The 16429-nt window shown below is 50.1% G+C and overlaps 1 protein-coding gene across 3 annotated transcripts in view; it reads left to right on the forward strand.

The window, feature by feature from the left end:
* The window catches only part of WASF2 (WASP family member 2), a 33262-nt gene extending 17479 nt beyond the window's left edge, over positions 1-15783 (forward strand). For all 3 annotated transcript variants that reach the window (XM_086764987.1, XM_086764988.1, XM_086764989.1), the window contains exons 3-9: positions 3505-3639; positions 4172-4325; positions 5435-5552; positions 6693-6823; positions 8286-8441; positions 10174-10694; positions 11172-15783. In XM_086764987.1, coding sequence (XP_086621113.1) covers positions 3505-3639; positions 4172-4325; positions 5435-5552; positions 6693-6823; positions 8286-8441; positions 10174-10694; positions 11172-11329 — 1373 coding nt within the window. In that variant the 3' untranslated portion in view covers positions 11330-15783. The remainder of the gene's footprint in view (positions 1-3504; positions 3640-4171; positions 4326-5434; positions 5553-6692; positions 6824-8285; positions 8442-10173; positions 10695-11171) is intronic.
* The last annotated feature ends 646 nt before the right edge of the window (positions 15784-16429 follow it).

A 16429-nucleotide genomic window follows, 5' to 3' on the forward strand; every position in this document is an offset into this window, starting at 1 on the left:
TTGCCCCTGCTGTTTGTTGCGTTGCGAGACCCAAAGTCCCCAGTCTGAACCGAGCGTTGCCTCTGGAGTATCGGGGGTTTGGGGCTGCTCGCTCTGATGGCAGCAGGAGCTGTAGCGATGCCTAGCTCAGCTCTCCGGTGGGCTGACCAGTAGCCCTGTAAAGGCCGGGGGGAAAATGGGGGCCTACGTGCTGTAGGAGAAACAAAGAGTTAATTGTGGTCTCTCTGGGATGGCTCCTTAGTCTGTTGAAATGCTCTGGGTTCTGATTAGCCACCTCTGCCCTTGAAGCAAGACTTTGGTAATCAAATTAGTATATTGTTTAGCTTCTCTGTGGTGCCTGCAAGCACTTCTGCTTGCTCTGCAAAGCAAGCCGCCTTGTCTTCTGCCGTAGCATGAATGTGGCGGGGAAAGTTTGGGTGCAGCCTCTTTCCAGCAGTGAAAAGCATGGCTGTCACTAAAATCTGGGCCCGTGTTTGCTGCCAGTCGGTATCGCATTCTGTTGGGTTGTGGAAATGTCACTGCCCAGGCAAGACCAGTCTCTCTGCTCGCATTCAACTGGCCCTTGTTGTTCATTTGTTAGGTCTTGTAGCCAAGACAGTTGCAGAGTGTGAGTAAAATCCATCTCCTGCATGTGAAATGATGAGGAAGAAGACAGTAAAGCTGTGCAAATCTCAGCTGCAGAGAAAGCTAATCCCAGTCCAAAGGCACGCAGTAGGTTAGTGTGACAGAGCCCTGGTGAGATCCTTCAGGTTTAGACCTTCTTTGCGCAGCTCAGATATTCAAAGCTTCTCTGCTTCTGCCTCGTCGGAGAAGGTGAAGCACTGGAAGCCAAATTGCAGCCCTGTTTCTTTATCGGGAAGGTACCCTGGGAGCCTCGCTCGGCGGAGCGGGGAGGGAGGTGCGTGCTGCCGGACCAATCGCTGATACCTCCAGGAGAGCGCTGGAGGGAAAACTCTCGGGAGAGGTGGCTCTTGCTGACACTTGTGTGCTTGTCTGTGTGAGAGGGGAGCGAGGCAGGTGGGGAGGAAATGCTGAGCACCGTCTCTTACCCGCTTCCCTAGGGTCAGCAGTATTTTTAATACAGCAGTGTTTAGACTAACTGCTACAGAATGCTTGCGCGCAAATGACCAAACTCCTGCCCCCCTCCCCTTTTCTCTTCTTACTTCTGAAAAATAAATCCGCTCCTTCCTCGTAGGTTGAATATTACAGGGACGTAAAGCAGGTTCAGTAGGCTGTGACAGCCCTGTCAAGTGAATAATCAGCCATGCCTAGTGCACTACAGTCTCCTTACAAAGATGCAAACATAAATCTTGTCAAACTTTCATATTCCAGTGAGTTTACCCTTCGTTACTATCACAGCTGGTAGCACTTTGTATAAGTCGACTGTGCGTTTCTGTGCGGTTTTATAGAATCCACAAGCCAAAGATGGAAAGACCTATTAAATCATGCCGTCTGTCTTCCTGCCAGCGCGTGACAAAGATAATTCTGATTGTAAGCTGCACTTTTGCAGTCAAGGTAACTAAACCAAAAAATTAATCTCTGCCTTACACCATCTAAAAGTGTACATGAAACACAGAACGGTGTGTGAGGTGTTGGATGATAGCTCTGTACAGGTGAACTTACACAGGCAAGGAAATGTGAACCTTCCCTTTTCTCTCCCTCCAGGGTCAAGACTGGCACATGCAGTGCTGCTTATTTATTATTTTATGCTTGAAACGTACTACTCAGCATTGGAACCCAAAGACTTGGGTTTTTTTTCCTAGTGCTTGTTGCAGTTCAGTATGAAATTCAGAAATTTTTTTCAGTTCTGATTAAAGTAAAAACTAAATTACGGATTTTTTTTTTTTTTTTTTTTTAAATAACTGTTGCTGGGAGGTGTCGGAATATCCTGTAGATAAATATTCACTCTCTTTGGTCAAGTAGGAGAGCCGGTCTTGTGCTGATGTTGAACACAGAGAGCACTTTGTGAAACCTGGCTGTAGCAAGAGCTACCTGGCCCTGAGGTCTCCAGAAATAAAATCCTGCTCAAGAGTTTGAGGAAAGCTGGTTGGGCTTGTTAGTGGAGCGTATGTGGAGACTCTGTTGTCTAGGAGAGCAGAAGGAGGAGGAGGTCAGTTGAAGTTAACGTCCAGCGTTTGCTTTCTACAAACACTTCAGGCTCCACTCCCAGAGGGGTGGAGGAGGTTGATTTTTAACCTGGCTGGTTCCCCGTGCTCGGCCGTGTGAGGAGAACTGCACGGCAGTATGAACAAGTAGCTGATAGCTCGGTTCGGATAGCTGAAAGTATTTGTGCAGCTGGGCTTTGGGGGATGCCCTCACCTTGCCTTGTGAAAGAGGCGCTTGTCTTTCTGATGTGACTCCTTGTAGACAACCAGATTTTCCAAAATTGCTCTTAAAGTTAGGCTTCCAACTGGTTATCCTTTCCTGAATGTCGGAGAGGGTCTTTAGGAGTAACAGATTCCAGAACAAACTGTTGACCATATGATGATGCACTTCAAAACCAGACTGCTTATTGGGAGCAGCCTTGTACTCAACAGCCATGGCTGGAAATGTTTCCCATCAGTGGGAACTCCATGGGCCTGTGTCTGCTGTCGCTGCCAAGTCCGTGCTGATCGGCGTTGTCCTCGGCGTGGTGAGGGCTCCCTGTCTTGGGTTATGCCTGAGAGCAGGACAAAGAGACAGTACTTTAAGTTCTTGGTTTTCTTCCAGTTCCCCAATCTCTGTCTACCTGTGGTCATCTCTTGTTGCATGTGTAGATTTTAAACCCTTAAGGACAGGGGACATCTTTTTGTTACGCTTCAGAGTGGTGCAGAGAGCTCCCAGTCCAAGCCCTTAGGCGCTCTCGCAGCCCAAACGACGGGTGACGCTTGTCGTAGCAGCCCACTGGGCAATCCAAGCTGTTACAGAGAGAATATCCCTGTTTGAGCAGTTCCCCTTTGGTTTTGATTTAGAATAAACGTGAATGCATCAATTTTTCAGACACTGCCACCTGAAGGAACAAAAGGGTCAGTGCTTTCGGCTGCGGTTATAGCTCAGGCTTTGGGATCAAGGGCTGGGTCTGCTTTCTAGTTCCAGAGTACTTGGAGCTTGTAAATATGCGCCAGTTACCCTGGAGGCAGGCCTGCTGGAGACTGGGAGCCTTTGAGATTCTCCAGAGCAATAAAAATCTAACTGTATTGCTTGCCTAATAAACAGAGCAGCAGAGAATCTTAAAGGACCTACAGACCCATCCAGATTCAGACCAGTATAGTGTTGTCAGCCACCTTTTATTTGTTACTTTAATAATGACTTGAAAGTATGTCTTGATTGTTTCTTTATTGCTTGAAGATCCCTTGGAAATGTCAGGTTTTGGTGGAACAGAATGTTTTCTTCCTGGATGTTAAACTCAACCGTGACAAACTTGAAAAGAAGCGTGGTTCGTTCGTTTTTCGAGAAAACAAGCTGCGAGACTGAATATGGTCTGATGTGGCTCACGGGGGTAATGTGGACACTTTAATATTCCAGGTAAATTTGCAGAAGACATATTTGGAGAGTTGTTTACTCAAGCCAACACCTTTGCCTCTCGGATGAGCGTTCTGGTCGAGAGAGTTGACCGCTTGCAAGTCAAAGTCACTCAGCTGGATCCCAAAGAGGAAGAAGGTAATGGAGTGGAGCACGGTCCTTGCACACCAAGCGTGGTAAAGATTCTCATTGAGTCAGCGTGGTTGGTTCACGGCCATAAAATGAGCACGATGCTGGGCTGGGTGTTGGAATGTCTTCTCTTGGACCTACAAGAGGGACCATTTCCTCCCCTCCTGAAAAAGCACCATGCTGCTCGTGTGGATAGCCTTTCTGGCCAAGTCTAGATTTGCTGGTTAGCAAGTCTCCAGGAGGAAACTTGCTTTTCAGTGGTTTGGTAGGGGTGCACTTCTTGAGTCTTGGTCACAGGCGCTCAGAACCACATTGGGAACTCTCAAGAGAGCTGTGTCTATGCAGGAGCGGATCTTGGCACGGCATGGTCTGAGATGTGCTGGGTTTCCCAAGAGACCTGTGGGAAAAGGAACCTGACCTGAAGAAGTGCTAAGCATGCCAAGAACTCCAGCTGAAAATCAGATGTTCGCTACTTGATCTTCAGTGTCATTGGCGGCCTGGGTCAAGCTGTTCTTCACTTGCTCTCTTCTCTTTCTTACAGTCTCTCTGCAAGGCATTAACACCAGGAAGGCCTTTAAAAGCTCCACTACTCAGGACCAGAAGCTCTTTGACAGAGATTCTCTCCCTGTGCCTGTCCTTGAAACCTATAGGACCTGCAATACTCCTCCACCTCTCAACATTCTCTCACCTTACAGGTATGGCTGCAACACCTTCTTGGCCCCTTGCTCCCTTGCAGAGAAGTACCTCTTCCTCCCAACCTACCGAGGAGGTCATTTCCCATCCCGAGCTGTATTGAAGTAGCCATTTCCAACAGGAAATGGAGTCACTGAGCTGAGATCCAGCAGGAAATCTCCATCATCTGGTTATGTGGAACTTTGCTTTTGGGCCTGTACAAATGAGCATAGCTAGAAAATTATATATTTGGTTACCTGCTGTCACTTTTGTGACTGCCTTGGGGCAAGGCTTGGCTGGCACTGCAGAAACATGCTAGGTGTTGTGCAGATGATGCATTTTTCTTGTGCTTCTCTGTAGCCCCATGGCTCCTTTCCAGAAAGCTGCAGTGCAAACTGCAGAGCATACATCTGTAAATGGCTCTCACCCAGGTGGGTGCAGCAGGCTCCGATAGATCCGGAGATGCTTTTTGTGGCCTTCTGTGCCTGGTTGGAGACATCTAGTGTGACCTACGCTGGCTGCGTAACCGGTTCTCCTGAGAAGTCCCACTCAGATTTCATCTTGTAGGTAGTAGAAGTAAAGGGGGTCAGGATACAGAGACTTAGCCCGCATCCATAAATATCTTTTGAACAGGTAAAAAGTAATTACAGATAGCTGGAGGCAGCTGTCTTCTGCCAGACGCGGCTGCACTACAAAGTAGGAGGACAGTGTGTGTGTGTGTGTGCTCACTCACGAGTTTCAAGGATGCAACTGGTCTGATTTAGGGTTCCTGGGCTAGAGAAGGTTTTTTTTCACAGCAAAAATACAAAACAAACAAGTGGGAGTTGAAGTGAGAGACCTGCTGCTCTCTTGGTGATTGTTCAGAGCAGCTGAGCTCTTCAGGTGCTGAGTAATGGCGAGTTTGTGTGAGAGCAAAAGCGATGGCAAAGTGGGAGAGCTGGGACGAGTGAGGGTCCACTGCCTGTTCCGAAGTGGAGGACAGAGGCGAGAGCAGCCTCTCACTGCTGACCTTCTCGCTTCAGACCGTCATCTGGAGCTGTGCCTTGTGTTTTCTTTGGGCTTCAAACAAATCTGTGACTCGGTCCTTGTTTGTGTGGTGTTTTGTTTTTTTTTCCCCCCCTCCCTATTCTAGGGATGATGGCAAAGAGGCGCTTAAATTCTACACAGATCCTTCATATTTCTTTGACCTTTGGAAAGAGAAAATGCTCCAGGACACCAAGGATATTATGAAAGAGAAGCGGAAACATAGGGTGAGGACATGGGAGATCTCTGCCAACAGAGGCATTTGAGGGAAGAACAGGGGGTGGGAAGTGTTAATGAATCTTGGAATCTGAAGTTGCTATCCAAAATTCAGGTTTGCTCTCTTGAACTCTTTAGGGATCAATTTAGTGAAGTTTTTATCTGGTTAATAATCCTTGTTAATTAAAAAAAAAAGAAAACAAAGATACCCTTAATCTGTTTTTCCAAATGCCACTCTCTTTGTATGGTTATAATGGCTTTAACTTGTAGCCCTCAAACATAGCACTGGTGTAGTCAACAAGGGAGGAAGTTGTGCTCGAGTCTTTTCTGCCCTTCTGATGTTGCGTAGGGGTCTGTTCAGCGTTGAAGCAGTGCAAATCCCACTGCCCTAGCACCGCAATGCGTTGAGTGGTGTAATAAAATCTACTGTGGAAGAATAAAGGAAGGAGAAAATGTCCCTTCAGGGGTGCAAAACCAAGTCCTGATGTCAAATTTGGGACAAGAAGGAGGCTTAACAAAACAATTTAAGCTGAAAATGCCAGGTAGGGTTCCTGGTTTGGTTGCCTGGGGGTTTGGACCTGTGTTTACCAGCACTGAAACCGTAAAAGATTCGGTTTGACCCTCCTTTATTTAGCTTTTAAGCAACTAGAATATTAAATATCAAACAGATCATGATTTTTCAATCAAAATGACAAAGGAGGGATTTAGGACGTGTTAGAATACAGAGAGCGAGGGTAGCTAAAGCCCAGTTCTTTGTGGGCGAGTGTGGGTGTTGCACCCCAAAGCACTTAACGCCAGCGAGGTGACGGTGAAATTGGGCAGCCTGGACACAGAGGCCAAACTGAATTGATGTGGGAGACTGAGCTCTCACTCTGCCCTCAAGGTGGTCGTACCGGGGAGTAACGGTGGCATCGTGTCTGGGCTGCACTAGGGAAATCTGATGCTATCTTTTTTTTTTTTTTGATGCTATCTGTGCTCCAACTTCTGTATGGGAGATCTTTGGAGCTTGCAGCAATCCAGAAAGTAAATTAAAAATCCTGGCCCTTCTTTGAGACTGTGTTCTTGAAACTGCCACAGGTCTGTCCTATCCCTCCCTATTCCCAGTGAGTTTAAAGCAAAATAAAGCTTCTGTTTCGTTCCTCCTCCCTTAGAAAGAGAAAAAGGAGAATCCGAACCGGGGAAATGTGAATCCACGGAAAATCAAAACCCGGAAAGAAGAGTGGGAGAAGCTGAAAATGGGACAAGAATTTGTCGAGTCAAAGGACAAACACGGTCCTGCTGGGTAAGCAAGTCTGGGGCTCCCAGTTCAGCTCCCCAGTGAGGGGGAGCGGGCGGGCGGTGTTGATTGTAATGCAGTTCACCCTGCTCTGCAGCTTCTCCAGATCTGCTGCACAGTGCGGATCGATACTGCCACTAATCAGATTCTCCAAAGTAAATCCCTCTGCTGATTTAAAATTTGCTAAATAAATCGAGGAGCTACATGGTTTGAACAAGGTGGCAGGAACAGCTTCGGTAGCAAGTCTGCTCTCGGCTGCCTGTCTTGTGGGCACAGAAGTGTTGAGAGCTTTGGCTCCCTGCCCCTTCGCGCTGCCCTTCCCACTGCGCCCAGCCTCTGGGCCTTACGCTGAGGAGCAGGGTGGCATCTCGCTGGTATTGTGTGGTTGCTTTGTTACATTTCACAAATGGCTCTTCACACCCTAAAGTTGAAGCGGGGGCTGTCCCTATCCAAGTATTTCAAGCTACAGATCTCTCTTTAGCTCTTCTGGCTTGAGAATTCATTTAACTTTTGACACCAGCAAGGCTGGAAGCAGACCGAATTCCCCACAATGCACTTCTCGCTTGCTCGCTCCTTGCAGCTTCCTTTCATATAAGAAAAATCTCTCTTTAAATCACACTCTCCAGCTAAAAATAAAACTTGCTTTTAGTTTAATAGGAGAACAGGTTTGGCTTCTAGCAGAGGAATCGAGCAGCACAACAGCACCGTTTTCCTGCTCCTCTCTTTTCTCCTGTGAGCATGTTCATGCATTTGAATTCACTGGAGGTCCAGAGCCCCCAGGAATGGGGTGGTTCCGCCATCCCACAGTGAAATGAGCTCGCTGAAAGTTGAGTGTGAGAGCGATCTCTTCCTTCAGTACTATTTCAGCTTTGGATACTTGCTTTTAATAGCATCCCTGTTTCTTCAGTGATACTCTGTTTCCAGCTTATTGATACTCTGTTCTCCAGCTTATTCTTTACCATCTTCGAGTACCTCTTTTTTTTTTTGCCTCTGATGACACCCAGTGTAACTGGGAGTCCTTCAAGTCCGAGTTGGTCAAAACGCTCTTACAAGTGTGTTGTTTTTTTTTTTGTAATCAGATGTTAAGAAACATATCTTTTATTTTGATGTTTTCCTGTTCGCTGAAATATGCTCATGTTCTTCTGGTGTCTGGTAGCAGAAAACAAACACGGGAGCATCTGGGCAAATTCTAGCCGAAGAATTACACAGAGCAAACTAATACAGCTGTATGTGGTTCCTCAGATAGGATGCTTTGAGAAATAGAGACATCCTTTTTTTTTTTTTTTTTTAATCTTGCAAGTTGACCCATCCGTTTGGTTAATATCACTGCTATCTGGTGGTTGAACTGCTGCTCGGATGTTTGTTGTAACCCTTCCAGAAGGCAAAGCTCTTGTGAGTGAGGGTTGAAATGAGCTTTAGACATTGCCTTGAACTCTTGAAATAAAGTACTTGTCTTGCTTTCTCTCAGGTACCCCTCTAACGTGGTGTATCAGAACGGCAGCATCGGTTCAAACGAAAGCATGGATGTGAACTGCTACCCGCCGCCGCCGCAGACTGACTCTATTGTGCCACCACCTCCTTCGTTCCCAGATGACAGCCTGCCTCCGCCCCCGGTGGAATTTAGGTAAGCCTACGGGATCCCTTCTGTCACCGAGCAGTAGTAGGTGGTGTAAAAGGATGACATGAGACAGGCTGAGATAGTTCAGCATAACTTCCTAACGGGTGTTGTATGGGAACCAGAATGCTCCTGTCTGGAGGGGAAGTGCAACTGCAGGCAGGGCAGAGGCACAGGCAGCACAGCTCTCCATAAATCCCAACACCGTCGTTGTTCCCATATGGAAGGGGAGAACGGGCTTGGACAACAACTAGAGCGGACTTATTTCACTTTCTAGAAGAGTGAGGTGCTCCTAATTAATGATCTGGCTCTGTTGCATGGGTTTTCCAGAACATGTAGACTTACGTACCTGATAGAGCTTTGCAAAGAACAAGTTCTTTTGCCTCTTTTTTGTTGCCACTTGCTCTGTGTTCTTTGGCAAATGCACAGTGCGGGCGCTGAAGATGCAGATGTAGTTAAATTTAAGGAACTCAAGCACACCAGCTGACTTCTTCCCAGAGATTTCAGTGCCAGTTCAGGGCAGCTGCTTTGTTTTGATGAAGTGGTGAATTCCAGGCACCTCTAGAGATAAGAATTATGGTCCAGCAGTGGCTCAAGACACAAAGGTTGAAACAAGAGAGTAGGTTTTTTGGTTTTTTTTTTTTTTTTTTTTTTTTTTAAGGCAGTGAAACAAAGTCAAGAGTAACAGGAGGAAATATGTCTGATAGACAGGACCGCATTAGCTTGTCTCCATCTTATCCAAAGGCGGCGGTGCTGCGGAAAAGGCTCTTCTGATGTGTCAGAGACCAAGCACTCCACTCTGCAGTGTGTTCCTCTAGGGCGGAGCAGAAACGAGCTTTCAGATGAAGCTTATGCTGCCTTCTGCAGTTGCTTAGATCTCTGCCTAGCCACAGAGATCTCCCCGCTCTGGTTTTGTTTTGGTGGGTGTTTTTTAAAGAACCCTGGGAGCTAGGTTTGATCTTCAGTAGTGTGTCTTGGATCAGCACTATGCACTGTTACAAACCGTGACGTTTTTGTGGCAAACGTACCTTATCTTTCTGTTTTACTGTGGAAGGAGATGTCAGTTTAGGGCTTCCTTTACCTGTACCTAGGATATTACAGTATCTTACGGGCTTCCATAAATGGGAGATTCAGGCACTCATGAATCGGTGTTTTCCTTAAGAGCACGTTGGGTTTCCATGTCTTCCTCTTCACTCCCCACGGCGAGCTATGAGACATGGCCGCTGCACTCCGGCTCCGAGCTGTGGAATCCGGTGAAGAGATCTGTTCCTAGCAGGTGTTGAGAGCATATGCTTTCCTGGCACACCCACCAGTCCTTGTGCGATTTATCACGGTAGACGTCCCTGCTTGGCGTGTCATAAGTCTGACCTCAGCGTGGAGGGATAGCGGCTTGCGTTGCTGCAGGAGCTCTTGAGCCAGGAGGCTGCTCTGAGCTCAGACGTGACGCCTGGCCTCTGGCAGAGAGGTGAAGATGGCTCATGTTCTTGTCAGCCTGGAAGATGGGACGGGTGATAGCATTTCTGCCAGTCCCCAGAAGCTTTCCTTTGTTCTGATGGTGCAGGCCAAAAGAAACGCTGTGAGGGAACTAAAACCGAGGTCTCATGGAAACACCAGTTAAAGCTGGAAGTTAGATTTTTGTCTGGACTGCAACAAACACACATGATTTGCGTTAGCACTGGGACTGTACAGTCTGCTCTGGCCTCACAGCTCATATTATTGCTCTTTCCTTCTGTTGCAACAGCTATCCTGTAGACAACCAAAGAGGTTCTGGTTCCGGAGGCACCAAGCGATCCAGCCTGGTTAGCCCGAGTCACCCGCCACCAGCTCCTCCCATCGGATCCCCCTCAGCAGCCAGGCCGGGCTTTGCTCCCCCTCCGGCGCCGCCTCCGCCGCCGCCGCTGGTGGGAAACACCCCCCCTCCACCACCTCCCATGGGCTTCCCGTCCCCGGGAACCCCACCACCACCTTCACCCCCTTCTTTCCCTCCTCACCCCGAGTTTGCTGCCCCGCCACCACCGCCACCTCCTCCAGCAGTCGAATATGCCAGTGTGCTCCCACCTCCGCTGCCGCAGCCGGGCAGTGGGAGTGCACCGCCTCCCCCTCCGCCGCCACCTCCTCCTGGCCCACCGCCGCTGTCTTCCAGTGGCCTGGATGGTCCCCCACCCCCTCCTCCACCCTCAGACACCTCCGCCTCCAAGCCCAAGTCATCCTTGCCTGCGGTTAGCGATGCCAGGAGTGATCTGCTTTCAGCTATTCGTCAAGGTAAGGTTTTGTTTCAGTACCAACTTTCTCCTTCGCCTCTGGAAAAACCCCGCAGTATCCAAGTGCGAGCGGTTGGGAGCCATCTCGTGAGCAGCGGTGTGACTGCCTCGCTGTCCCTTGTGGTCCCTCCTTGTCTGCCCACCCTGATGACACCCTCACAAGGTTTTGTGCCTCTCCCTGCACCTTTGGAGCCAGCAGTGCTGGAGCTGGTGTGGTCCAAGCCTGCGAGTGGATTGAACGGCAGTGGCGTTGACGCCTCGGAGGAGCACGGAAACGATTCGCTTCCCATTCCTCGTGTCCACCCAGCCTGTCTTGGCTGTCTTTCGCCATCAGTGTTATCCCACAGCGTGTCCGATACTCGCTGGCAGAGGACAGGCTGCCTTGCTCAGAGGATTGTGTCAAAGGGATGGCTGCTTTGGAGATTTCAGTGTGACCAAAGCCTTTGCTTGATCCCCTCTGTTGCCTTCTTCCCAACAGGCTTCCAGCTCCGCAAGGTGGAGGAGCAGCGGGAACAGGAGAAGCGGGACGTTGTGGGCAATGATGTGGCAACAATCCTGTCACGCCGCATCGCTGTGGAGTACAGCGACTCTGAGGACGACTCTTCGGAGTTCGATGAGGATGAATGGTCGGATTAACCACGGTCCCATCCCCTTCTTCCCCTTCTCTCCTGGGTTAACATCATCTTAAAGAATCAGGTGGCCAAACCTTCCACCACTGCCTTTTTCGTCCTGTAACCAAAGATGTGCCAAGGGTTTTCAGACAACCAGCAGCATATCTCCCCTCTCCCTCCCCCTCCGGCTTTGGCAGGACTTTGTGCTCTGCCTTTCCAAAAGGTCTGCTCACAGACTCTGAGGATGCGGCGTTGGGATTTAGCTGGAGGGGGTGTAACGGTTGCTTATTTAAAAGAGAGCTAAACCTCCAGATTCTCGATGCCACCAGGCAGAGCACGCCTAAACCCTCCATCCTGAGGGATTTTTAAAGTAAAGATGGATGATCCTGTTGCAGCCGCGTGGCCTTTCAGATGAAGGACATTTTCAGCTAGTTTTCTCATTGCAACAGCAGACAGCTGATCTGATGGCTCTTACTTTCTAGTGAATACTGGTAGTGCTGCAAGAAAATGGGCTTTAAGTGTCTGTTCTCTGCTGCATCCCACTGTCAAATCATCAGGTTTTGGCGATAGTGCACAATTCTTTCCCCACAGACCCCTGAGTATTATTCCCAGACTGCCCTGCGTGGGGTGCGCTTCCCGGCCCTAGGGCTGTGGAGTGCGTTGGGTGCAATGTGAGGAGGGACTCCTCAAATCTCCTGGACTGCTTCATCGAGTCTGCCAAAGGAGACTTGCACAAAGGGTTGCAAAGCTGGGGCAGAACGGTTGCTTGGCCTCCTGCTTCTGGGAGAGCAGAGCCGCTGCCCCACTGAGACGCGTCTGTGTGGTCAGCGCTGAGCGGTGGCGAAACTCCGCTTTGCTGGTTTCTCCAATTCATGCTGAGAGCGTGTTTAAAAAAGAAAGGAAAAAAAAAAAAGTGCCTAGAGCAGGGAGATGGTGTGGGGAGGGGTTCTCTGAACACCAGGCACTTTGATCTTCAGGGCAGCGCTGCAGTCAGTTTGAAGGGGTGCTTTTTCTAGCGGGGTGACCGTACTTACGCAGGGACTTGAGCAGCAGCAAATGCTGGTATTACCTTTGCTTCCTCCTCCCTTCCACTTAAGGAGTGGTGTTTGTGTGCCTGAAAACATCTGGTATGTGAACAGAGTTGCCCATCAGTTACATCAGACCTAATCTACAGTGTTTCCCATAATTTTGTTCTTATAATTCATTAGTTAATTTTAAGAAAACGTTTCTTCTCCTCACTAACCCTGTCAATCCCCAGGCTGCTCACTGCAGATGGAGTACTGGCAGGGGGAGAAAATGGCCAACTTGAACTAGCTGACCTAGCTTTTATTGCTGTTTTATGTTACCTTACCTAGAATACAAGCATATCTTGGAAATTTAGAAGCAAATACCCCCGATGCTACAGATCTGCTCTTGGTATTTTAATTTGGACGTGACTGTCCGTCAGGGTCGTGCAAGAAAGCGATTCCAAAGCCTTTTGGAGACTGTGGGTCCAGCTGTTGTGGGATGGGACCAGATGCACCTCCCATTAAGACCAACTCTCCAACCTCTTTGCCTTTCCTGTTGTAAAGTATTTTGCCAGCCTGTGCCTGTTCTCTCTTCTCTGGCTTGCCTCGTTTAATGATGTTGCTGATACCTGGAACGCCAGGCCCAGCCCGAGGCTGCCAGGTTGCTGAAAATCCTTCTTGGGGTTTGATTGATGGGCTTCAGTTTGCGCCATTGGGTTCTTACTGATTTCTTGTGTGTGCGTGCGCATTTTTAATCTCTGACAGAGCAGATAAGGGCCTGGAGGATGGGCTTTTCTGGGATGCGGGTCAGGCTGAGATCCAGCGCGACCCTGAGCACAATCAGGGGAGATTTACTGGACCGCTACACCATCAGGTTTTTGTCTGCAAATCAGCTGCTAGGCAGGACGCAAAGGGCGTTAGACGGTGAGGCATCCCGATGGGCTGGGAACATCTGAGCAGTGCTAGTTCCAGGTTCTGGAAGAGGGAACAAACCCCTCGAGTGCCAGCCAGCCATCGTGCGGCGGAGGGACTTGGAAATGCAAACTGATTATCGCTGCGAGCTGGGTAAGGGGGGGTTAGAGGAGATTTGCCGCCTCTTGTTTTTCTGCTCTTTCTGCAAGCATCCTCCTCTGGCTTCTCTCGGAGACAGGTTCCCGGGGAAAACGGACCTTTGAGCTAACCCGGGCTGACAGCATTATCACACAGGGAAGCGAGGAGCTCGCAAATGCCAAACCTGGGTTAATTTTAAATTGCCTTAACTAGACTCGGTCCCTGCTGGGAAAGGGGAGCGAGTATTCCTGTCGCATGAAATACAGCAAAGTGCCATATTCTCCGTGACCCAGATGGATGGTCTGTCAGGCGGGGCCGTGCCTCGGGGCGTCGGGGACAACGGTTGCCCCACGCGCTGCCTGTTGCACAAGGGTGCCGTGTGGGCGAGCCGGCATGGCTGCGGGTGGAGTCGGCTCCTCCGACTGCCTTGCCTGCTTGCGAGGCCTTCCTGGCAGCGGGAGGGACGCCGCTTTGTCCGTGCAAGCCTGCTGTAACCACCCTCTGCTTTCAAACTCGTATCCTGAGGTGAGAATCCAAACTGCTGGATCCTAACCAGGAGGGTTGTGGACAGGTAGGGAGGGTTAGTTGTTTTATTATTATTATTATGTTTTTTTTTTTTAAAATCTACTTTGATTGCAAAAAGAAGTGGTGTGAGCGTAGCGTGGGGATCCCTGAGAAACAACGGGTGTAAAGTGGCCGGCTTTGAGTAAGCGTTGCAAAATCGCAGAGCGCTGGGCCACCATGTAAGCTTCATATTTCTGAAACCAGTAGGGGAAGGGGAGAGGTGCCAAAAACAACCTTTGCAAGACAGAGCAGCTGTGCTGGAGCTGCGGGGCTCCTGCCCCACGTAGACCGAGGGCCTGTGCTGGGCTCCCCTGCCATCTTTGTCATTTCGTGTTAACCGACTCCTTCCTCCCCGTTTTCCGCGTGAGGCTGGGTAGAACGCCGCGGCGGGCGAGCCTCAAGCATTTCACAAAGCCAAAAGCGAGAGCTGGCAGCTGGGGTCCTCCCCGTCTTTCCATTTCAGCCCGATGTGCGTCCGTACGGAGACGCAGAGCCGGAGCAGCCATTTCGCCCGTCCCGGGAGCCGTTCGCTCGGGAACGTGCTCGCTCCCTCCCCGCGCACGGCGAGTTTGGGCAGGCCGCCGCTGCCTTTCCCTTCCCGACGCCGCGCTCCTGGTTAAACATTCTCCCAGTGTCCTCGCCCGCAGTGCTTGGCTGCTGCTCCTGGCAGCCTTTTCCCCCGCCGCCCCCCTTCCCGCGCTCGCAGGGAAAGCCTTGTCCCGGCTCCCCGGGCTCAGCCTCCAGCCTCATCCGCAGTCGGTGACCTTCACTGCTTTCTCCTCTCCTTATCAGACCCAGAGCACCAGACCGGATCGAGGGAAGGGGCTCCTGAAGGTCCCAGATGGCTGAGAAACTGTGCGGAGTGTCGTTTCAGGGAAAGGAATTTTTTTGTTTGTGGTTTTTTTTTGGTTTTTTTTTTTCCCCTCAGTCCGTGAACTTATTTAATGTGCCTCTTTTTGAAAGTACCTGCCCTTGACGGGCTCTGGCAGGGCCTGGCGTGGGGCAGATGCAGCTGCCCCGATCAGGTTTCATTGCTGTTGGATTTCAGGAGGTGCTTTCTTCTCTTCCTTTTTAAACAAAGCCTTGAAGTGGGAAGTGGATCCGATGTTTTTATTCCTGTATTAACATTCATTTTAATTCATTTCAGAAACTAACCCATTTTTCTTCTTGATTAGAACGTCGCGGAATTAGACGAGCTGTAACCCTCCTGAAGTGCCTTATTTTCCTACATGATATAAATATATTTATAAGAGTAATTATTCCACTTGGATCTTAGGGGTTTATCGCTGAGCAGAAGATACGGCGGGAGGAGAGGTGGGAAGCGCCCTGGAAGCACCCAGCCAGGCTGGGGGGCTGAAGGGCGACGTTTGACGGATGCTCTCAGGGTGCAGGGGGTTACTCTCTTCAGACCAAAGGAGTTTCAGCAGTGAAACTCAGAAAACAGGAAAAAAAAAACCCAAACCCAAACCAACCTCGTGAGCAAAATACTGTAGGCTTGTTTGGTTTTCTTACCCCTGCGAAATAAACGCTGACGGCCAGACTCTGCCGCCTCGTGTCGCTGGATGCAGCGGGTGTCAAGCTGCTGCGTTTGGGGAGCAGAGCCCGATCCGTACCCGTGCGTCCCGGCGCGGACTCGCTGCCTTCTGTTTGCCCGTGTCACGTCTCTGTGCTTTTTCCTATCGGTTGCTGTGTAAGCCAGGCTTTCCTGCTGCTTTTTTTTTTAAAAATAACTGCTCAGTAACCCCTGGGTGAAGATCCCAATTGCAAAATTTTTTGTAATGTATATGTAAAAAAAAAAAAAGATAATTTTTTTGATCCTTTTTTAAAACTGTAAACTTGATAAAATCTTTCTATCCAATCCCTGCCTGCGTGTGTTACTCCGGGCACGCGTGGGGACGCTGCGGCGTGGTCCTTCGCGCTTGGAAAGTGCCCAGTCCTGGGCACGGGGGCTGCTGGTGGCTTCTGCGGCCCAGGAGCACGGTGAGCGGCTGGTGCCTGTGCACCTTGGGTGTCCTGTACCGCGTTTCACGGCGGGGTGCTGGGGTGTAATTTGGGGAGCCTGCCTGCATTGGGTGTTCCGTGGAGGACACCCGGGCCGCGTCCTGTCCGGAGGTGCCTGGGCAGAGGGACGAAGGGAGCCAGCAGGTCCCAAGCTCGTGCAGACGCCATCCGCGCGGAAGCCTCTCCCAGTACGGAGAGGCGGCCGTGCCAAGGTGGGTAGGGGATTATGGATGGTGGTAGTTAGCGCTGCCTGCGCTGGGTACCAACGCCAAGGAAGCAGCGCTATCCAGGAGGAGCTACCAGCCTCCCTGCGTGCTCCCTGCCATACGAAATGAGCCCGCGCTCCATCTTGCAAGAGCAGAGCTGTCGCAGCTGGGGTGGGAGGGGGCTGCTGCTGCCTTTTTTTTTTTTTTTTTTTTTTTTTTTGCCTCCATTTCAGCTGCTCAAGGTCCCTTCTGCAGTTAATCTGCCTGGCCGCAGCCGCAGCGGCCGTGGCTCCTGGC

This window comes from Chlamydotis macqueenii, chromosome 22 (assembly GCF_036417535.1).
Source record: "Chlamydotis macqueenii isolate bChlMac1 chromosome 22, bChlMac1.mat, whole genome shotgun sequence".
Taxonomy (NCBI): domain Eukaryota; kingdom Metazoa; phylum Chordata; class Aves; order Otidiformes; family Otididae; genus Chlamydotis; species Chlamydotis macqueenii.